Raw genomic sequence first — 23,827 nt, forward strand, 5'->3', positions numbered from 1 at the left:
GTGGATGTAACCTTTACCTAAACAGTTCCACCCTTTCGTTAAATTATGGGTCTTCCCTTGAAATTTCAGTCAAAAAGCACCCCTACTAGATGTGTAATGGATATATCTACAAACCAAAGTAATAATATGAACATTATTGATCAATATTATTGGAAAGAATCAAACGAAACCAATTATTTGTGTCATTTACAGCATATTATATATTCAGAAACAGTGATCTTCATTTGACCTTGAAAATGTAGGTCAAATTGACCAATTATAAAAATACAGCAAACTAAAATTGAAAGTTTGGATATTAAGCGTCACAATTTTTTTTTTAAAGAGATTAATCTCCATTATAACTGAAATTTGGTGTCTGTCCCGTGGACTGTTGTTTTTGGGTAGCAGCAGATCGAAGAAAAAAAAAAAAAAAAAAAAAAAAGAATTTGACGTACCATTAAAAATATGCAAATTCTCAATAAACGTACAGGTTTAGGCAAGTAAGAGTTGAAGATCTGAAATCTACACATATTTTTACATAAGAATCAATGTTCAAACCTTCCCGACTCTCCGACCAGTTTCGGTGAGCATAAGCATTCGGTTCTAAAGCATATCAAAGGGGAGGACGTAGCCCAGTGGTAAAGCGCTCGCTTGATAAGCGGTCGGTCTGGGATACCAAAGGCCGTGGTATGTGTTATTCTGTCTGTGGGATGGTGCATATAAAAGACCCTTGCTGCTAATTGAAAAGAGTAGCCCATGATTCAATTTCTACAAAAGTTGACATTACGTGAATAATTTTCTAGTGTGCGAAGTACACAATTAACTTATTCGAGAAATATAATGATTGCATTAAATTGTGTACCTTAGTAAAAAGAAAATATAATAATACTTTGTAACATTTGTGTTACGTAAGTTACATATTTTAGACTGGTCTCAAAAGTACAACATTTATATGTACAAATCATCATGTTACGATTTTACCAACTTGTTCATGATTAATGAACAAAAGTATATTTCTCTGTTCTATAATAAATAAAACAATTAATAGTTTTGATTTTTTAAAATCGGAATTTTTGTTCATTAAAATTAGTGAAAATTGGCGTATTCTTTTCATGCCTAAAGTCGCAAAGGCTGTCTGTTACGCACCTAAAAGATACCTTTTTAGGAAAGTTTACTTCCTAAAAATACCAGTATTATGATCTGTATCAGATATCTTGTCATTTTTGTATATAGACCACTTCCTGTGAAATGGCCATATAAAACAGTTTTTGTTCGCACTTACTTTTTTAAATTGTTTTAGTTATACCAGTTTAACTAAACCACATACCGAAATGTTTTAGCTATGCCGGTTTAGCTATTCCGGTATATAGTGAAAAGATTGTGGTCCCACTTACATTTTAAACAGGTTTAGTTAAACAGGTTTAGTTAAACTATGTTTTTAGCTTTTAAATTTTTTGCTTCAGGTCTTTTACGTCTAGAGTTCCAAATCATAATAATACACATGTGATTTGAGTCGTTTATTGTTTTGCTCTTGGTGAATTAAACTTCGGGATATGTTTTGCTTGCTTCAGGTTTCTAAGTTATGGATGAGTCGAGGGTGAGGAGAGGGTGTGGATTTCAGAGCAGACTTGCTGTCGATCGATGATGACCTACATGTGGAGGATATCAACACACTCAAGTTCCTCATTCAGGATTTCGCTCCGAGCAAAAAATTGGAAACCATAAACACTGGTCACGAATTGTTCGATTACCTACAAATGAGTGGTCGACTGAATGAACAGAACAAATGGGTTTTGGCCGAGATGTTGAAAAGAATACTGAGACTTGATCTTCTCGACACGTTCAAAGTGGACGAGAAAGACCTCGATCAGTATCTGGCAAAGTTTGGTTCTCATTTTACTCGCTACAGACTTTTACTTCTGAGACTGGCTGATGACATTGGCGTTGACGACCTTCACAAATTGCTGTTTTGTTCGACCGATATTCCTCGATCCAAAAGAGAGAAAATTGCGACAGCGATGGACTTTTTCACTTTTTTGGAACAGTCAAAGAAGCTGAGTCCTGATAATGTCGATCTGTTGGAGGACAGTCTGCATCATATAGGCAGGTGCGACCTTTCACAGTTCGTTACTGATTACAAACAGTCCTCGTTAACTAATTATTCCAATAACTTCCCAACTGGAGCTCCCGGGAATTATGTCTGTGGCACAAAACCGGCATACCAAAGTGCTAAGTTTAATCCTACTGCAAGCCAAGCCCCTGTGACAGGACTGCCATACAAACCTGCTGGTCCTCCTGCTAGACCAGCCCCTGTGACAGGACTACAAGTGGAGTTTTCCAAACCACCAGCACCATCCCACACAGGTCAAGCTGTGCCCGATCCAGGGTCAAGGTCACAGCCGTATCACGAGCAGTCGCCAGAACAAGGTAACAGATTAGTTCTCTTTGTTTCTCTTTTTTTTTAATTAAAGGCACATCAGACTTTTCTCTGCCGGAAAAAAAAAATTCCCAACTGATTTTAATTTTTAGCTCATTCAGTATCACGTTTTCTACATATATTTTTGGTCAGTGACATGTTAGAAATTTCAGCAACAAAAAAATTAGATCCTTTACTTTTTAAAATGCTCCACACAAATGTTTCGAATATTTTGTCCAATATTATTTTCATATCTTGGCTTATAATGTTGCAGACATTTTATCTTCTAATTTTAGGCAAAGACTTAACTGCATTAACTTATATTCTTTTTTGTCCCACATCAATGAAACTTAGTTTAAACAATATTTTATTCCATTTACTGGTGGGATTGGTCGACAGGCTACAAGCCTATATTAGGACCTTTCCCTACATTTTTTTACAAACAAACTGACAAGATGGCAGACGAAGTACAATTAATAACTAACAATAATAAAACATAATAGTAGATGATTAACATAACAATGAGCTACAGAAAGGAAAGGTATGTACATAGAAATAGTACAGGTAGAAAAATGTAATAGTGCTATTAAGTTTATTAATGAAACTTGATTTATAGTTACACATGTCCAGGTATGAATGTTTATTACAATGCATGAGATTTTTTTTTTTTTAATCCCTGCCTCAGAGGTGTCGTGATTAACCCATCGGACATAAGGCTGGTAGGTACAGGGTTCACAGCCCAGTACCAGCTCTCACGCAGGGTGAGTTTTAACGACTTAATGGGTAGGTGTAAGACCACTACACTCTCTTCTCTCTCACTAACCATTAACGACTAACAACTAACCCATTGTCCTGGACAGACAGCCCAAATAGCTGAGGAGTGTGCCCAGGACAGCGTGCTTGAACCGTAACGGATATAACGGCTCAATATTTCAAGAGAACCGTTGTTCTGTCCGCGTGTCGTTACACAACTTAATAAGGTGAACCGCCAATCGGTTACGTGGTGAACAATAACATTCTAAAATTAAAAATACCATATTATATCAGTAATGAAATGGATGCTGAGAATGAAGGGGGTGTGGATTTCAGAGCAGACTTGCTGTCGATCGATGGTGACCTACGTGTGGAGGATATCAACACACTCAAGTTCCTCATTCAGGATTTTGCTCCGAGCAAAACATTGGAAACCATAAACACTGGTCACGAATTACCTAGAAATGAGTGGTCGACTGAATGAACAGAACAAATGGGGATTAGCCGAGATGTTGAAAATAATATTAAGACTTGATCTTCTTGACACGTTAAAAGTCGACGAGAAAGACTTCGATCAGTATTTGGCAAATTTTGGTTCTCATTTTACTCCCTACAGACTTTTTCTTCTGTGACTGGCCGATGACATTGGCGTTGACGACCTTGGCAAATTGCTGTTTTGTTCGACCAGTATTCCCCGATCCAAGAGAGAGAAAATTGTGACAGCGATGAACTTTTTCACTTTTTTGGAACAGTCAAAGAAGCTAAGTCCTGATAATGTCGATCTGTTGGAGGACAGTCTGCATCACATAGGCAGGTGTGACCTTTTACAGTTCGTCACTAATTACAAACAGCAGGTGCGATAGAACTCTTCATTTCATTAATTAGGAAAACATTTATTTTTATTTCAGGTCTTGACATCAGTATCCGACAGAATCGATTAAATACAGAACAGACTTCGCAGGCCTCTGCAAGACAAGGTAATTTTAATCTCAGGTCTTTAGTAAAGGGGCGTTCTCATTACGTGATTAGTCGTACCGACTTGTTGAACCGTATTGTGAGAACACCTAAATTGGAACGACTTCAGTCTTAAACGAAGTGTACCAATGAAATCACATTAAAGTACAACCGTTTAGTTTTGTCACTTCCATATTTTTTCATGTTCTAATTTCATGGGTCCATTATTGTCCAGATGTGGTCAATACTTGTTTTGTTACATAATACCATCAGTAAGTTGTCAACAGTCATGTTTGCTTTATTTCATTGGAATTTGTAGGCACTTACATTTCCCGCGAAATATTTTTAAACTGATGAGCTTTGTCTGACATCATCAAATCTTATGAAGTAACGTCTTAGCACACACACAATTCGAGTCGCTACGACAAATCGCATGCGACAAGTCGGTGCGACTATAATCGCATAATGAAGATGCCGCTTTAAGAAATCGCAGTCCTCTGATTTACAGGAAATAATAGTCATGTGTTTTGGGAATTGACCCTTACCACGTGCTACCTGTATGGTCCTCTTGATTCATATGTTTTGGGAATAAGTCCTACATTTTGGGAATTAAAATTTTACGGACCTGTATTTTGGGAATGGGTCATCTAAGTGGAACCATCTAAATCTTATAAATATTTTGTGACTGTCCTATATACTGTGGTAACTGACGCTTCACTGTGGTGTATTTTGGAAGTGGATCCTACAGTATAAATTTTGATAATAATAATCATTGGTCATCTCAGTCCTGTAGGGGGCGGAACGTAGCCCAGTGGTAAAGCGCTTGCTTGATGCGTGGTCGGTCTGTGATCAATCCCCGTCAGTAGGCCCAGTGGGCTATTTCTCGTTCCAGTCGGTGCACCATGACTGGTATATCAAAAATCGTGGTATGTACTACCCTTTCTGTGGGATGGTGCATATAAAATATCCCTTGCTGCTAATCGAAAAGAGTAGCTTATGAAGTGTCGACAGCAGGTTTCCTCTCTCAATATCTGTGTGGTCCTTAACCATATGTCTGACGCCATATACCCTTAAACAAAATGTGTTGAGTGCGTCGTTAAATAAAACATTTCCTTTTTTCCTTCAGATGATCAAGTTATTCAGATGGCTAAGCAGTTGGACAGAATTGATGTCGATCCCGAACCCGTCCCATATTACAAGATGGATGCCTTGCCTAGAGGTAACAGTTGTTCTATATTTCATCACCCATCGATGTTTGGCAATATTTTACAATACTCACAACCCACAAATTAAGTTTTAAAAAAAGAAAAAAGGAAACAAAAAGGTTTTATTGTCCCCAAAAACAAGATCAAAGCAGGCCTCTCTGAATAGCATTGGACATCCAAATTTTCATCTTTAACAAATAACATATCTAACAGTACTACCTGAAAGAGCTCACCTAACTAGAAAAATGCATTTTAAATTTGTTAAATCGCCCTATAAATGACATTTTTATTAATATTTATTGAATTTTACCATTCGAACATTGTCTTTAGCTAATTGGGTAGAAGTCATAATCAAAATCTTAGCACTTTTCTATTGTTTTACACAAATTATCCTCTCGCCATTTATCTTACGTCCTAGAAGCACCAAATTTCTGCCCTAAACATATTTTTATATGCTCTTTCGACTGGGTTATGTAAACACATGTCTACCGCCAATCGAAAGAGGGCATTACCGTCCAAAATCCAAGATGGCCGCTTCACCTCGCATGGAATGCTGCCATTGCAGTGCATGAAAAGTAGTTTATTCAACATTTATATGGCATGTAGCATATCAAATTGTAGATACGATAACGTAGCGCTGACATCGACACGGTCTTCTGTCCGAGAAGTAGGCGAAAGTTTCCGTTACAATACCGTAATTAATCAAATTGAAGCTCTTAAAAACATGAAAAGGTATATAAATTCCGATTCAAAATAATGAAGTAAACATTGGGATTGGAATGTTCATTTTACTACAAATACCCTTCCTCCCCTCAAATCGGGCAATACCATTGCTGAAAAATATCAACAAACTCCTATTGCCCAATGAGAATGACGGAAACCGATCGCGTGACCGTAATTTCAACGTCGATAGAATAACGCCCCTCCATACAGTTCACAATAGACTCGCCCGATCTTCCATGCTAAATAAGCGGTATCAAAAGTTTGCCGGTGCCGGCGCTTCCGGGGATCAGAAATTCCATCGCCCGACGCCCGTGCCAAGTGGAATTTTCATGTTGGACAAGTAATTATGTTAACTGCATATGCCCGATGACAAGTGACTAATGTAACATCTCAAACTTATTTTCAATTTGTTACAAATCTCGGTAAATCCTTTGGAAAGAGTTCCGATCATTCGAGCATTTACATAGCTCTAAGGAGAACTAACCCTGACCCTAAATGTTGGAACGATCGGAACTCTTGCCAATGCGTTAACACACCAAAACGGAAATTGTGTTGAAAAGTTTGATAACATCTTAGAGTTATTCCCCATTTACTATCGACTGAGATCGGTAAGTTCCGCCACTGGACGTTCGATTGAATTCATACAAGTAATCGTTTCGATGATCTTTAAACTTGGAAATAGCGTCCAATACACTTTACAGCTGATATACAAATAAATTATACATTTCTTGTGTGTGCAATGTTTAATCATTGCAAACATGGTATATACGGTGGGATACAGTTTAAAATTGTTATATTAACATTAAATTAGACTTTAACGCGGTTCCGGAATCTGCTTTTTTGCAAATGAATGGGACATAAAGCAAATGCAACTAATGAGTTTATAATTTCTGAGTTCAACCGAACAAAGCATAAATATTAAGAACTGTATTCTTATAAAAGTTGTAAGATATTTTAGTGTTTATATAACAAACCTTGTAGCAGAACCTACTTAATGTTTTTCAGTACTTTCAAATGTAGATCTACGTTCGTGTAAAATGAACATCTATAGTCTGTCCTATCATTCTATTAAAATGTGGGGGGTTTTTGTAAATAATTTAAGTTTGGTGTGACGTAAGAAGAAAAGTAAAAGTATTTGGAAATAACAAAGAAATACAATTTGTTTGTGCAATTTACAAATCAACCGGCTCGGAAATAAATAACTTGTAGTAAATTACATAGTTACTAAGTGTCAAAAAAAATGCGATCCCTGTGGGACGGACTATAACGTGAAGTTAGATTCAATTAGCCTTACGTGATAATCGGAACAAATTAGATTTCATTAGCCATATGCCATAATCGTGATGGTGCGATGCCCTCTAAGCATACATGAATATATTCAAGATTTGTTTCTGCTTTATTAATATTGTTTTTAACTAAATAAATTATATTCAATAAATTAAAATTGGGATACTGCACAAAAAATTTAATCTTGAACACTGAACAGTAACTACACTATTATTACTAAAATATCTGAATCTCGGCTTCATTGGGCATGATCGGAAATATATGTAAATTACCTATCTAAAGTTCAACCAGCGAACGTTTCGCTAATGGTTGCGAGCTATTTGATTGGTTCCCGACGTGGCCATTTGGTTTACCGTGAAGCGCTTAAACCAGTCTAGAGGACGTTTTTTTGCTCGGTCTGACTGAACTCGTTCCAGCATTAAAGTGAGTTCCAACTAGAACATTGAACTATTCATAGCACGTGCATTGCAGGGGCCACTGGGTTGCAAGGGGAGTCATAGCTTATACATTGTTGAACTGTGGCTATTGTGCGTTACGGGTGTTTTATTTTCAGTGAAATATTCATCATACATTCGTACAAGCAGGGTTGGAATTTTTTTTTAATGTAGTGTGCTACCAGGTACCTAAATTGTGGTAGCCCAGCATCATATTCTGGCAGCCCCAAAATATTCTTATGATCACTAATAGCTGGATATTCTCTACACCAGCCGCAAAACATTTCCCACGTCTAGCAAATTATTGACTCCTTCGTAGCATACCCAAGAAAATTCATCTTTCCACGCCTGTTGAAATTTTCTAACTCTACAGGAATTATCATAGTCCTTATTGTTGAATTTTGCATTTTTAGCTGGTGTTATTTTCTGAGAATTATTATTCGGGTCTTTATTAGTACGGTTTATGGTAATAAACTTGTCCATGATATCTACATATAGCAACTATTCTTTCGCCAATGATGTAAAGTGGCAAATGTGTGTGACGTGTGAGAGAATTCAGTTTCAATCGAGTAGTCAATTATCTAAGGAAAGAACATTGTATAATTTGTCAGTTGTAATTGTTGGTAATTATTACCAGAACACGTTATGTGATATTTGTCGGGTTGTTCAATGGCATTAACTTCAATATACAAAGTTAGACATCATTTGAGAGATGAGAACTAAATAAATAAAATGTGTTGAGTGCGTCGTTAAATGAACTCAACCATGTGACTTAGATTTACAACATTAACCGGTACGACAAAACATGACTTATAAAAAAGTAAAACTTGTTGTCGCTAGTAATCAAACATTTAGTATCAACAATGTTGCATGTCTTAAACAGTATTTCATTTTATTTAATCGCATTTTCTAGCTTTATGACAAGCAGCTGGCAGTACATTACTGAATAGTAGACTGGGCCCATACTTTCGAAGCAATCTTAGCCTACAAAATCGTAAAATTATCGTAAGCTATGACGTCAGTATGGCGTGTGCTGTAGTCACGCCACACCCTACGATGGTTTTACGATTTCGTAGCGCTAAGAGAGCTTCGAAAATATGGGCCCTGGCCACGTGGACATGCAAATAGCGCTAATTCACACCGCGAGGCGGATCAACTGAACAAAACTGGTTGACAGAATGTTTGGTTCTAAAAATCGACATGGAAAAAAATCTTTCGCAAATTCTTTCGCCAAACCGAAAATTCTTTCGCAATTTTTATTTTTTATTTTTCGCAATTGGCAAACGAAAGCACGAGCCCTGGAACACCTTCGATAAAGTGTTCACTTGTTTGTAATCATTATTATAAAAACAAACATGGTGCATCGCGTTTATTGAACATGTGGATTAGCGGCCGGTAAAGTAATTGAATAGTGAAGTCTGGTAGCCCCGGGCGCCCGGGCACAGGATTTTTCCAACCCTGCTACAAGTCAGCTTGGTGATAAGATATTTGTAGATATACATAAAGAGAGTGATCGTTCCGATAGTTTAATAAAAATGTTCTCCGCCATTTATATTGACAAAATATGCTAATCGTTTCTGGTGCCGAGTGGCCTAATCAAACAAAAGAAAACAAACTTTACTGATTTACTTGGGTTTGAAAGGGAGGCATTCGTCCTTGGTGACAGATTTCCTAACAAAAATTATATGTCACAGTAAATATATTCTGACACTTTGGTGTAATATAATTAAAAGATAAAGATTGAACTGACATGTCAGTGCGAACTGACTACACTGTATATGATAAAATGTCACCCCCTTGCAACCCCATTGTTCTTGATTGTGCACATGTAATTTGCGTGTTAACAATTACGTCACTTTCAGTAAACGAATACCGCCACTGGTATAAATGGCAAACAACACAAATAAACCCATCATTCAAATATACTTACAAGCCGTAGGGCAATTTCACAAACCATAGTCACATTATTTCACGAAGACAATTATAGTGAAACCTCTCAAAACCAGACCCTCTGTAAACCGGAATTCACCCCAAACCGGACATTTGTTATGGTCCTTTTTTAAAACTCAGTACAGAAATTAACCTTTATAAACCTCTTAAAACCGGACATTTTACTTGGTCCCGAGGGTGTCCGGTTTAGAGAGGTTTCACTGTATATCATTACGGAAAATGGAGTTTCTTTAGAACCAAAAAAACGAAATACGTGTATTTCTAACTATATTTGTTGTACTATAATAGTAATAAGAATTGTAGTTTAGTCGTAGATTTACGTTTACCTGCAAAATAGGCTAACCAATTTTTGTGAAATTGGGCTTAGAGTTGCAAACACATTAACAGTAAAATTGCCTTGGAAAATGCCATGGATACTATTTTTCCGCGTCCATTTTTTTTTTTAATTTTTTACCGTGGTCATTTTCTTAATTGGAGGGGTTGGCTCCAAATTTTGTTTGAACAAAAAAATAGGTTATGCAAAATTTGATTTGTGCGAGTAATGCGTGAACGAAATAAATCATTCTCACAATTTTCAGAGGCCAAGGTTCGGGTGGCGGCCTTAAAACTTTATTTAAACCTAGTTTCAATGCAAGAAACATCTGCAGAGCCACTACATTGTTATGATACATGCACCTCACAACTAACAACCCACCTCCCCCCTTTGTATTCAATTCTGAATGAGATTTTCAACATTGTAGCGAAAATATTTTAATTAAGCAAATTTCTAACAGCAAATTTGTAATAGCTAAGACTGTTTTAACAGTAGAATTTTTTAAAGTGGAACTACGTCATGATTTAAGCAAAGAACAAAAGATCCCTTGCTGTTAATGGAAAAATATAGTGACGTTTCTCTGAAGACTAAAACGAAGAGAAAGAAATGCTTTATTTAACGACGCACTCAACACATTTGGACATATGGTTAAGGACCACACAGATTTTGAGAGGAAACCCGCTGTCGCCACTTCATGGGCTACTATTTCCGATTAGCAGCAAGGAATCTTTTATTTGCGCTTCCCACGGACAGGATAGCACAAACCATGGCCTTTGTTGAACCAGTTATGGATCACTGGTCGGTGCAAGTGGTTTACACCTACCCATTGAGCCTTGTGGAGCACTCACTCAGGGTTTGGAGTCGGTATCTGGATTAAAAATCCCATGCCTTGACTGGGAATCCGAACCCATTACCTACCAACCTGTAGACCGATGACCTAATCACGACGCCACCGAGGCCGTTCTCTGAAGACTATGTATCAGAATTACCAAATGTTGGATACCCAATAGCCCATGATAAATAGATCAATGTGCTCTAGTGGTGTCGTTAAACAGGCTTTAACTTTTAAGCATAGAACAGCATGTGATTTGTGATGAAGCCATAAAGACAGTTTTGCTAAACTTAACTTCTGATTGTAAAACTACTGATAAACGTAAACAAATTGGAAAACACAGTAGAGTTATCCCCTCTTCTTTTTTTTTTCTTTTTTTTTTTTGGGGGGGGGGGTAAAGCGCTTGCTTAATGCGCATTCGGTCTAGGATCGATCCCCATCGGTGGGTCCATTGGGATATTTCTTGTTTCATCCAGTGCACCACAACTGGTATATCAAAGGCTATGGTATATGCTATCCTGTCTATGGGATGGTGCATATAAAAGATCCCTTGTTGCTTATCGAAAAAAGTAGCCCATGAAGTGGCAACAGCAGGTTTCCTTATCTCAATATCTGTGTGGTCCTTAACCATATGTCCAACACCATATAACCGTAAATAAAACATTTCCTTCCTTCTCTCTTTTGTTTGTTTGGTTTTGTTATACATGTATGGGTTAATTTTACATCCATTTCTCACAAAGTTTAATTCCTAAATCGGTGAAATGTGGGTCATGGTTGCATCTGTGATTATAAATTGCAGTGCATATTTGAACTTTAGTTAGTATTTTCACGAGCATATAAACTTGCTGGGATGGAAGTGTTCAAGCCACTGTATGCTTTTAAAATGTTTCAACATCTAGACTACTGGATTAATTTTTGACAAAACTACGTTGAATTTGGTACAAGAATATAAATTTCACTCACATGTGAAAAGGTACATGTGAGTACTATTTTTAATATATACCGGTATATATATATATATATGTAGGTAGGTAGGTAGGTACGTACGTACGTACGTACGTACACATATACATATACATATACATATATATATATATATATATATATATATATATATATATATATATATATATATATAGGTTATTACCAGTGTTTTTCGGTATCGTCAATATCATATATTAGGAATAAAAATTGTATTATGCTCGCATAATACATTATTTTTATTCCTAATATATGATATTGACGATACCGAAATACACGAGGGTAATAATCTCTTTATCATATAAGCTCAAGCTTAATGCAACGTGTTTTTGTAAACTGTACACGCGACTTTAATTCCAGTCCGCCATTACTAGATATTCAAATGACGTAAGAATATGTGGCGCGGTGTATTTTTGAATGGAAATGACGTCAAACTCGATTGGTGGACCCATTGGGATATTTCTCGTTCCAGCCAGTGTCCCACAACTGGTGTAAAAAAGGCCGTGGTATGTACTATCCTGTCTGTGGGATGGTGCATATGAAAGATCCCCTGCTGCTAATCGAAAAGAGTAGCCCATGAAGTGGCAACAGCGGGTTTCCTCTCTCAATATCTATGTGGTCCTTAAGCATATGTCTGACGCCATATAACCGTAAATAAAATGTGCTGAGTGCGTTGTTAAATAAAACATTTTTTTCTTTCTTTCGTTCCGCTTAGTCGGCGATCTATTATTCTGTAATTATCACCTTAAACCTCGACAGTCAAAACCACTCGAGATAGCCACGCGCTTCGCTTGGTTGACATGATTGACAATATATTCGTCTTTAAAATACTATCGGCAACAAGTTTGATCAATCCACACATGTCAAGTTTTCGAGGTGTAGCCTATAACTCTATTAAATCTTTAAGGCGAGCCCAACGAATTGGGTCGAGAAATCGAGTTTTCGAAGTTTAAGTTAAAAATACATTATTTTTATTCCTAATATATGATATTGACGATACCGAAATACACGAGGGTAATAATCTCTTTATCATATAATCTCAAGCTTAATATAACGTGTTTTTGTAAACTGTACAGCAACTTTAATTCCAGTCAGCCATTACGCGATATTCAAATGACGTAAGAATATGTGGCGCGGTGTATTTTTGAATGGAAATGATGTCAAACTCGAATGACGTCATTTTGGATGTCCTTACATCAAAATAAACTATGGCCTAACGTCAATAATGCGTAATGCGTCAATTATGGAGTTTCTCCCATGTGCGTTTGCTAAAATGTCAATAAACCTAGTGTCGTGACCTCCATTAATTTACAACTAATTTGCAAAGTTATCAAATTGTTAAAGTATGTGATCTGAAAAATATCACATACTTTGATTACACTGAAAATGTAAGATATAATATGATAAATATATATATTAGATCAGTTTATTTGGTTTCAAATTATGCCAAGACATTTTTAAGTCGCGATTACTTACCTACAATTGAGGAAGGAAGGAAATGTTTTATTTAACAACGCACTCAACACAGTTTGTTTACGGTTATATGGCAGCGGACATTTGCTTAAGGACCACACAGATATGAGAGAGGAAATACACTAACGCCACTTCATGGGCTACTCTTTTTCGATTAGCAGCAAGGGAACTTTTATATATGCACCATCTCACAGACAGGATAGTACATACCAAGGCCTTTGTTAAACCAGTTGTGGAGCACTGGCTGGAACGAGAAATAGCCCAAATGGGCCCACCGAATCGATCCTATCGATCGCGCATCAGGCAAGCGCAGGACCACTGAACTACGTCCCGCACCCCTCAATTGAGGTCAGCCATCCTGTATTTATGGCTATTATTCCCAACCACTGTTTTGCTGACCAAAACTTATTTTTTGAAACGAACTACGATTCATATCGCAATATTTCCTGAATTTCGTTGTTGGTAAAACAATCAGATTTATTATCAAATTAACTGTCACAATCGGTTAATGATTCCTCTAATGATTGTAACATTCTGCGAAAATACTCACTGAAAACCACTTTTTTAACTAGTTCCCAGGTTTTTCCCCATTGAATCTGTTCCATACTGTTCTAAGATTATTTCCGGTCAGTGCCGTGTGCAAAATGGCGGGAAATATGAATTGGGAAATGCACCTATGTACAGTGTACAGTATGTTGACTTGCGTGAAGTCGGGTGAGATAACTCACTGCAGTATCCAGAAGGTTAATAATATTACAGACCGATTGCATGTAGTTATATTAGAGGTAATAGGACATGTTTTATTAAAGGGACGTACCCTAGTTTTTAAACGCTGAGACATATTTTTTACTATTAGAGCCGTTTTTGATAACTGGAATCATAGTGTACTTAGATTTTATTGTTTACATTTCCACACATTCAAAGTGTTTTTGGTCATCCTGGTGTTTTTACTATTACAAGATGCATTTGTCATATTTTTAAGAACGCACTTGCGTCTGAGAAGTAACAGTTATGGAGTCGAATTTTTGTCTTATTTTTAGAGGGTATTTCACCATTTCAAAGTCACAGACTCATGTTTCTCTCAATTGTAACTTTATCCAAATGTGTTACAGGTTTGTAGATTAACTAAACTTATTGTTAATTTTCATGGGTTGAAACTGAGTTCTGTCCCTTTAATGAGTATTCAACGTTTCTTTATGTAATAATTAACAGATATTTTTATTTATGTGATATATTTCTGGTATTTTCTTAATTTCAGGAATATGTATAATAATTAACAACAGAGATTTTAAACAGGATCCAGATGATCCAGATTCAAAGGCATTGCCTTCAAGGGAGGGAACTGATGTTGATGCAAGTATGTTGTTTTATTACTACAACCGGCCTCGATGGCGCAGTGGTTAAGCCATCGGACTACAGGCTGGTAGGTACAGGGTTCACAGCCCGGTACCGGCTCCAACCCAGAGCGAGTTCTTAATGGCTCAGTGGGTAGGTGTATGGCCACTACACCCTCTTCTCTCTCACTAGCCACTAACCAACTAACAACTAACCCACTGTCCTGGACAGACAGCCCAGATAGCTGAGGTGTGTGCCCAGGACAGCATGCTTGAACCTAATTGGATATAAGCATGAAAATAAGTTGAAATGAATGAATATTACTACATATATGTGTATATGTGTAGTCGATTATGAAGACTTGTCAAGTGGACTTTTTTTATGTAATGTTCAACAATTACATTTAATGTATGAAACATTGTCAGGCTTCCCGCATTCGGCAAATTACGGGGGTGGGGGGGTGGGGGGGGGGGACTATAGTACCACAGAATGGGGATTCCCCTTATTCAAAATTTACCGAAGAAAGAGTTTGTTATTGCATAGTATTTTATTTCAATTAAATAATAATACACGTGGAATTGTAACATTCGTGCGAGTGTGAAATACAGAACCGCTTTACACACTTATGTAGGAACGGTTTCGTGCTAATGCGCTACGCTGTCTGGCTGAAGCTTCCTTCTTTCCCCTTTGTTTATACGGTCCGAACATCTTTTCTTTACTCTTGTAAAATCTCAGCCATGGGTAGGATTTAGCTCAGTCGGTTGAGTGCTTGCTTAAGGTGTTTGCATCGCAGGATCGAACTACCACGGTGGATCCATTGAACTGATTGGGTGTTTCCTCGTTCCAACGAGTGCGCCACAACTGGACAAAGGCCGTGGTATGTGCTTTCCTGTCTGTGGGAAAGTGCATATAAAAGATCCCTTGCTGCATTAAGAAAAATGTAGCGGGTTTCCTCTGATGACTACAATTGTCAGAATAACCATATGTTTGACATCCAATAGCCGATGATTAATAAATCAATGTGCTCCAATGGTGTCGGTAAACAAACTAAAGTTCTTCGTGTTTTTTCTGATGGTGTAGTTGACTGTTTTTTATGTGGAATAGGTGGTACATATGTATGTGTTATCCTGTCGTTGGGATGGTGCATATAAAAGATTCCTTGCTACTAACTAAAAAATTTAGCGGATTTCCTGTCTAAGACTGTATGTCAAAATTACCAAATGTTTGACATCCAGTAGCTGATGATTAATAAATCAATGTGCTCTAGTGGTGCCATTAAACAAAACAAACTTTTATCTTCTTATGTTGAATAGTTGGAAAATTGGGATTGGCTGTTGGGATATTCAGACCAGTTTACTGACATACCTTGGGGGGGGGGGGGGGGGTCATTTGTTTGAGGTCAGGCTAAGTATTCATAAAGGAGAAAATGATCCAATTTTTCTACATTTTTGCTTTTAGAAAAACTACAAGACACATTTCAGAGAATGCAGTTCATCGTGAAATGTTACACGAACCTGACTGATACAGATATGGCTCGTCTAGCGTCTCAAGTCTCTCTGGAAGACCATTCGGCATTCGACTGTTTCATCTGTTGTATTTTATCTCACGGGGCAGAAGGAAAGATTTATGGTAGTAACGGTCGACTGCTCAGCATCACGGACCTCACAGGTCCGTTCAAATCGCAGAAGTGTCCATCCCTGGCAGGAAAACCAAAGCTGTTTTTCATTCAGGCTTGTCAAGGGAGAGAGAAGCAACATGGTACGTACGTACTACGAAATATTTCTCAGTGAACATTTTGTTTTAAAACATTTGATTACGGACAGTTTCTAATCAATTCAGGGCCAGGGTTTACAACATACATCCACTTGGGACAGATAATCTGTAATCTGTTGTAGGTAGAACCTGGCGGTATATTGTATGTACCATTCGGTATCAGTATCATGTCAATACTGATTTACCGTACCAAGCAAATTTCAAAATACCAAAATGTCGGTATTGAAAAATGTTTCCCGCCATGTAATAAAGCACTAACAATATATGTGATGAACGCAAAATGGGCTCAGTATAAATCAGACAAGTGCCCTGTGTATGGAATTTAATTTTATGTTGATGAAATTAGCGGGTGAGCCTTAACTCGGGCATGTATTTAAAGCAGAGTATACCAAAAATACTGTTCGCTATTGGTATTGTGTTATTACCGAATACCGTACTAATACCGAGGTAAGTTACCCCAAAAATACCAATACCGATACCGGAACTCAAATTTCAATACCTCCCAGCTCTACTCGTAGCCTGTTAGTTATTCTCTAAGTATGCAGAGTTCGACAAATATACACTTGTCCTCCGTTCTGGCTGGTGACTTTTTGGTCTGGGCTAGTGAAAACATGCATCTGTATTACTTGTATTACTATAAATATTTCCATACACTTGCCTTTTCATGACACCCAATAGCTGATGTATGTTTTTGTCCTGTGGTGTCGTTAAACATTCATTCATTCAGTCAGTCAGTCAGTCAGCAGGCGCGGATCCAGGATTTTTAAATAGGGGGGGGGGGGGGCGATGGCGCGAAGCGCCCGAGATTCCTAGGGTGGTCCGGGGGTATGCTCCCCCGCGAAATTTTGAAATTTAAGTGGCCTGAAACGCGATTTCCTCGCATCTGAGTAACAAAATAGCTATATTAACGTATGTTTTTGGTATTGTCATACTGTTTTTGTTATCTTCAAAATTTCATAAACTCTGGTAAATGGGAAGAAATATCAAAACAGCTGTTTCAGTAATATACATTGCTTTGAACAACTGGGCCAATGAGTATCAACAGCCATGGTATGTAATATCTTGCTGCTAATCTGAAAGAGTAGCCCCTGGAGTCGCGGCAGCGAGTTTCCTTTCTCATTGTTTTGTGGTCCGTAACCATATTTCTGACGCTATATAAACGTAAATAAAATGTGTTGAGTATATTGTTAAACAAAACATTTCTTTCTTTCTGCAAGTGGTGTACTAGTATATTTCAGGTCACGTAAAATCGTCGATGATATTGGTAAGTCATTCCTCTGTCGAAATCAACGAAAACTTGTAGGACCATACAATAGAGGTTTTTAGTATCCCAAGTGAATGTCATTTGTATTATTTATAATCCATTATTAGACCAAAATGAATATTCTAATCCGTGGCTCTTTGCCTTATAAATAAAGGCCCCAATTGAAACGTACTTTTAATGGGCGGATGCCCACTTGACTACTACCCAAGCGGTAAAAAAGGAGGAAAACTAGACTTATAACTTATTTAAGTACTTACAAAATACAAAAACAGCTTCAATTTTGTTAATCTTGGTTACTGGTGACTTCTTGTTACTTCACATTTCTATTTGTTGGATCATAAAATGCAAATTTCAAATTCAGCCTTTAGTTTTACTTTGCATAAAGTTAACAGAAACTTTGAAGATTCCGTACACAAGACCACAAATACCAAATGAGATATGCGGTACAAATTCAGAATTGATTTACAATTCAAGGATAGGACGATTAGGACCACCCCCCCCCCCCCCCCCCGAAAAAAATAATAATAATAATAATAATAATAATAAAAAATAAAAAAATGTTTTTAAAGACTTGGGAAATAAGTGCATTTTTGTGTAATTCCACTCTAGTGTATGCTATAGTTAAAAAAAATTAATAACTTGACCCCAAAAATAGGGGGGGGGGGGGGCCGGGCCCTTTGGGCCCCCCACTAAATCCGCGCCTGGTCAGTCAGTCATTGTGTTACTATAATACATGTATGTAAGCACTAACCAAAGCTTCTGTGAGTCACGGCTTCTAGAATTTCTATCAAATCCACTAGCCAGGGGATCAGTGACTTTAAACATTTACTAGCCACGATTAAAAATCCACTAACCCTACTGTACTTTTAAGTTTTAATACAAGTTTACTAAATAATAGTAATAATCAGATATGTCACCTAAAGGGGGAGATAACTCTTAAAAACACTAACGTTTGGGGTAGGGGCAGGATATTCATATTTATAAAATGGACTTTACTGCAAAATGTTTTCATTAGCCGTCGGGCATGGCAATAGTAGTTATTTACTAACCCTACATTGAATATCACTAGCCATGGGAGTGGGGCTACCATAATCTAGAAGCCCTGTCTGGCATGACAGTAGTAGTTATTTACTAGCCTAACACTGAATATCACTAGCCATGGGAGTGGGACTACCATAATCTAGAAGCCTTGTCTGGCATGACAGTAGTAGTTATTTACCAGCCCATCGCTGAATATCACTAGCCATTGGAGTTGGACTACCATAATCTAGAAGCCTTGTCTGGCATGACAGTAGTAGTTATTTACTAGCCCAAAATTGAATATCACTAGCCATGGGAGTGGGGCTATCATAATCTGGAAGCCCTGTCTGGCATGGCAATAGTAGTTATTTACTAGCCGAACACTGAATATCACTAGCCATGGGAGTGGGGTTACCATACTCTAGAAGCCCTGTCTGGCATGGCAGTAGTAGTTATTTACTAGCCCAACACTGAATATCACTAGCCATTGGAGTTGGACTACCATAATCTAGAAGCCTTGTCTGGCATAACAGTAGTAGTTATTTACTAGCCCAAAATTGAATATCACTAGCCATGGGAGTGGGGCTATCATAATCTAGAAGCCCTGGCTGGCATGGCAATAGTAGTTATTTACTAGCCCAACACTGAATATCACTAGCCATGGGAGTGAGGCTACCTTAATCTAGATGCCCTGTGTGAGGAGTAGTGACTTTCTCAAACATTTGTTAAACACTAAAATGTGATGTTCGATCTTCACAGGTCAAGAAATACAGACAGACAGTGCATACGAACTTGTCGACGTAGACGCACCACCACCGACGGAAGTAATTCCAAATGAAGCTGATTTTCTGTTTGGATACGCCACGGTGATAGGGTTTGTGTCGTACAGATCAAAGACGCACGGATCCTGGTACATCTCCATGCTGACAAAGATGCTGAACAAATATGCTAAGAAGTAAGTTAATAATTAAAGCTACAAACCCTAGTTTCTAAACACTACAACATATTTTTTAATTTTAGAGCCGGTTTTTTTTTAATAATTTAAATTAGAAGTACACGTACTTACATTATATTATTTAGAATATTGATTTGTTGTATACCTGAAGTGGTTCTGGTCATCCGAGTGTTTGTAATGCCACAAAATGCATTTCATCATCATTCTAAAAACACACGTTAGTCTGAGAAATGCTGGTTATCGAAAAATGCTCTACTTACTTTAAGACGGTATTTCCCCATTTAACACCACAACTGGTACATCAAATGTCGTGGTATGTGCTATCCTGTATGTGATGGTGCATATAAAAGATCCCTTGCTACTAATCGAAAAGAGTAGCCCATGAAGTGGCGACAGCAGGTTTCTTCCCTCAATATCTGTGTGGTCTTTATAACCATATGTCCGATTCCATATAAACGTAAATAAAATGTGTTGAGTGCATCGTTAAATAAACCATTTCCTTCCTTCCAGGCTTCAGGGTCTCCGTTATAACATTATCCAGATGAGTTGGGTGTTTGTAGATTAATTAACAAAACTTAGTGTCCATAGTGTCCATTTTCATGGGCTGGACCTTTAATCACTTAATTGTGAGTTCTCCGATTTAAAGGCACTGTCCTCAGTTTGCAGCCATTGTAAGATGTTTCCGTCTAACAGAACCTTTCCCCACCCCGACGAAAACAACACATTTAATAGATTTTGTCTGTAGGTTCAATGTGTTTACGATTGTGTGCTCATGTCTGTAGTAGTTATTTTTCATTTTAATCAGGCATCGAAATAAGTCGAGAACTGTCGTTCAGATTAACGAGAGGTTACCACATAAGAAAAGTCGAACAGTAATAATGGACATAGATACATGTAAAACATAGTTTGTTGTTTATATAGATCTTTAATATGTAATTTTAGTTGTCATAAAGGATAACAACCAACACATTTTTTATATAGATCTTTAATATATAATTCAGGCCTGAATATAAGAGGCGAATGGTCATTCAGATTGCCTGGAGGTTACCTGACTTCATATTGATGCGACCTAAAAACCGGTGGCCATGATTTTGACCAGTACATATACACTCATGTCACCTTAGTCTGCGCGGCACAAACAAATGAAATCTGTTAACGTAAACATCCAAGAATTTCACTCCGTGTGACATAATGCAAAATGGCTGCACACATATTTTGAAGCCTGCACTTACAGCATGGCCTATTTTAACTATAGTCTGTTTCAAAATTATCATTGATTGTCCTATAGTCTAACGAACACTGTATGTGCTCATTTACACAGTTAATAAGAGACAACTTTTGTTGAATAATGATCGAATTTTTTGACATCGGCTTTTTATATATTGTGATTTTGTGTTGTCCAAACGAAGGATCATGGAACACCATTTATATTTATCATATTTGCATAATCTAAATTTTTCAGAAACAGACTATAACAGGAAGTGTTTGTTGTTTAGAACTTACAAAAAGTCGGATTAATTATTTGTTTGCTATTTCTGTAAATATTAGCGACAGAAGTGTTGTTGTAATGTTTGCTGCGCAGACTTATGTGCCGTCATGCAGGCCAGTAAATACAGGGGGGTCCCACTAAAAATGCACTACTCATTACTTGAGTTTAAAAAACATTAAAATTAAAATAACTTTCAGTAGTAACACGTTTATTGTTCCATTGTACTGTGGCGGTGAAACAAATATTTTTAAAGAAAGATTTTAACTTTAAAATATAACACAAATGCTTAGGCGTGCAGACTTAGGTGCCACCAGTGTACCTTAGTCCATATTTTATCCCACCTACTCGACATTGAATTTTCTGTATTTTATTTCCTCCAAAAGCACCTTACAACAGAACTTACGGTAACATCGAGATTCGCCGACTTTGTAATTGAAGGATTCCCGCTGTTAATTTTTAATCACGTGCTCAACATGAATGATGTGACTTTTTGTTTTTCATTTTGACATTTATTAGTGTTAAGTATTTAACTTTTTGTTTTTCATTTTGACATTTATTAGTGTTAAGTATTTAACTTTTGGGTAATTTATATTAATTAAAAGTGCAACGACAATTTTAAACATTGATTTTTAAAATGTTATCCCAACGTCATAAAAGGATGTTCCAGTCAGTTGCAAATGGAATAAGCTATGTATACCGTATGTAAGGCCTAATAAATTACGGAGTTAACATAGGATTTAACTAAATAGAAATAGGGGCTAACGGGTGGATTTTTTTCTTCTTTTTATGGGAGTTTGTTTAGATTTATTTTTTATTCTTTTATTTTTTCCTTCATGTCTTGTTTGTCTCGTATCTTGTTATGCAACTCTGGTATATAACATCATTAATTTGTGTCGTAAATTGTTCATTTTTGTAATCTGGTAACCTAAAACAAAAACAGGTTACCTACAGTGTGATTTGGGCTAACCTATTTTGGGGTTACCATAATTGTTCCTTAATCTCAGGCCTGATAATTTTAGTGGTCATAAAGGATCGAATAGTCGGGAATAGCTTACGTTGGAAGCAAACTCAGGTTAGATCAGGGCTGCGTTCAGCCAGACCGACTGAAAGAACACATCCGCTAGACCGGTTTATGAGCATCACGTGAAATCAAATGGCCACGTTGGGAACCCATCAAATAGTTCGCGAACGTTAGCGAAACGTTTGTTGGCTGAACTTGGGGCTGGGCTAGCTCTGGGTGCAGGGCCGGATTTAGACCTGGGGGGGGGGGGGGGGGGGGTGGCAGTTGCCCCTTATAAATCCGGCATTGTCTGGGTGAGCAAAACATTTCGCCTAATTGTCTAACAACTTTAAAAATTGCAGAAATCAACAGTTATTTTCTAAAAAAATATGTCAATTATTACACGAAATGTTTTTTGCCAAATTAAATTAAAATTCCCCAACTGCTTTCAAAATTTACAATTGGTAAATTTGGCGAGCTAGCCCTGGTAAGTTGATTATTACTTTTCACATTTTCTACTTCTTCTCAAGTTCCATTAGGCAGGTTTCAATCAGACTTGGTCCAGATGTTGCTCTCGTGGTCCTGACCAAGCGTTGTTATTTGAAATCCAAGACGGGCAACAGTTTGTTTTCAAAATCTCGATTAGCAATATTTATGGTCAATTGAAAATTGATTAGCAACTACTGTTTAATGTTAACAATTGTATAACGATCTCTAGCAGAAATACAGTATTTCTGGTCAGCATAAATATAGTACTTTCTGCAACTCTAGGCCTCTGAAATTTGTGAGAACAATAGTTTCGTTTGCACATTGCACAAATCTAGTTTTGCATCATCCATTTTGCATTCGCGTATTAAACTCAGGACATTATTTACATCGTCATGGCGGGTTATGCAGAAACTTAATGGGTCACTTGAATGTTTTGTTTTGTTTTGTTTTTTTTGTTTTTTTGGCATAACCCATAAATGGTTTACGCCAATTTTCAATTTTTAGAGGACTGAATACTGATCCAATATCTTGGATTTTATTCATATTTTAAGTTAATTTTTTTTTTTTTTTTTTTCTTTGTTCAGGGAAGACATTTTGAGTCTGCTGCTGTTGGTGAATAACGAAGTGGGTAAGGCCAACGCAATGATGGACGGTGGCCGGTACAAACAGTCGCCAGCGCCGCTCTACACGCTGCGGAAAAAGTTGATTTTCAGATGAAAGGGGACATCTGTGGTTTGCTAGAATATACAGACTTCACAGTATTGCTACTAGCATTAGTGGTGTAACAATACATCGAACTATCGATATGTTGCGATAGTCAGTGCCTCAATAGCAATGCATCGATAGTTAATTCAGCTATCGATAACTATCGCAATTGCTTGCTCAACTATCGATACTTTCGATAGTATGCATGTAGTGAAAGCATAACAACAACAATGTGTGGTCTTTATATTATAAATTTATTAAATCAGAATAAGGTATTTGCCTAATTAGCATTAACAGCGGTGTGGTTTAAAAATAGACATTGGTTTTAGTTCAGACTTGGGCACTTCAAAGAAATAATGCAGTCATGAAATTGAAAACAATGTTACACACTGTTACTGTTAGACTGCTAAATCTAACTGGCGGTAAATGATTGTGTTACATTTGTGTTTAATTGTCTGCCGGAGGTATGACCTTTCAAATGACCTTTGAGGAAACTT

At 37.2% G+C, this 23,827-nt stretch overlaps 1 protein-coding gene across 1 annotated transcript; it reads left to right on the forward strand.

Moving 5' to 3' along the window:
- The first annotated feature begins 527 nt into the window (after positions 1-527).
- LOC121387653 (CASP8 and FADD-like apoptosis regulator) lies at positions 528-23,545 on the forward strand. Its single transcript, XM_041518839.1, has 8 exons — positions 528-562; positions 1,601-2,406; positions 4,057-4,125; positions 5,229-5,321; positions 14,559-14,657; positions 16,094-16,393; positions 19,452-19,647; positions 23,210-23,545. Exons 1-8 carry the CDS (start codon positions 528-530, stop codon positions 23,340-23,342), a joined length of 1,731 nt encoding a protein of 576 aa, XP_041374773.1. The 3' UTR covers positions 23,343-23,545.
- Positions 23,546-23,827: the final 282 nt, after the last annotated feature.

The sequence above is a fragment of the Gigantopelta aegis genome, chromosome 13 (genome assembly GCF_016097555.1).
Source record: "Gigantopelta aegis isolate Gae_Host chromosome 13, Gae_host_genome, whole genome shotgun sequence".
NCBI lineage: Eukaryota > Metazoa > Mollusca > Gastropoda > Neomphalida > Peltospiridae > Gigantopelta > Gigantopelta aegis.

What these genes read in the sequence shown, in the direction of transcription:
- LOC121387653 (XM_041518839.1), top strand. Translation starts at nt 528, where the DNA reads ATGTTCAAACCTTCCCGACTCTCCGACCAGTTTCG. An exon ending in GATGGATGCCTTGCCTAGAG is followed by an intron (nt 5,322 to 14,558) that starts GTAACAGTTGTT and finishes TCTTAATTTCAG; the next exon opens with GAATATGTATAATAATTAAC. An exon ending in AGGGAGAGAGAAGCAACATG is followed by an intron (nt 16,394 to 19,451) that starts GTACGTACGTAC and finishes CGATCTTCACAG; the next exon opens with GTCAAGAAATACAGACAGAC.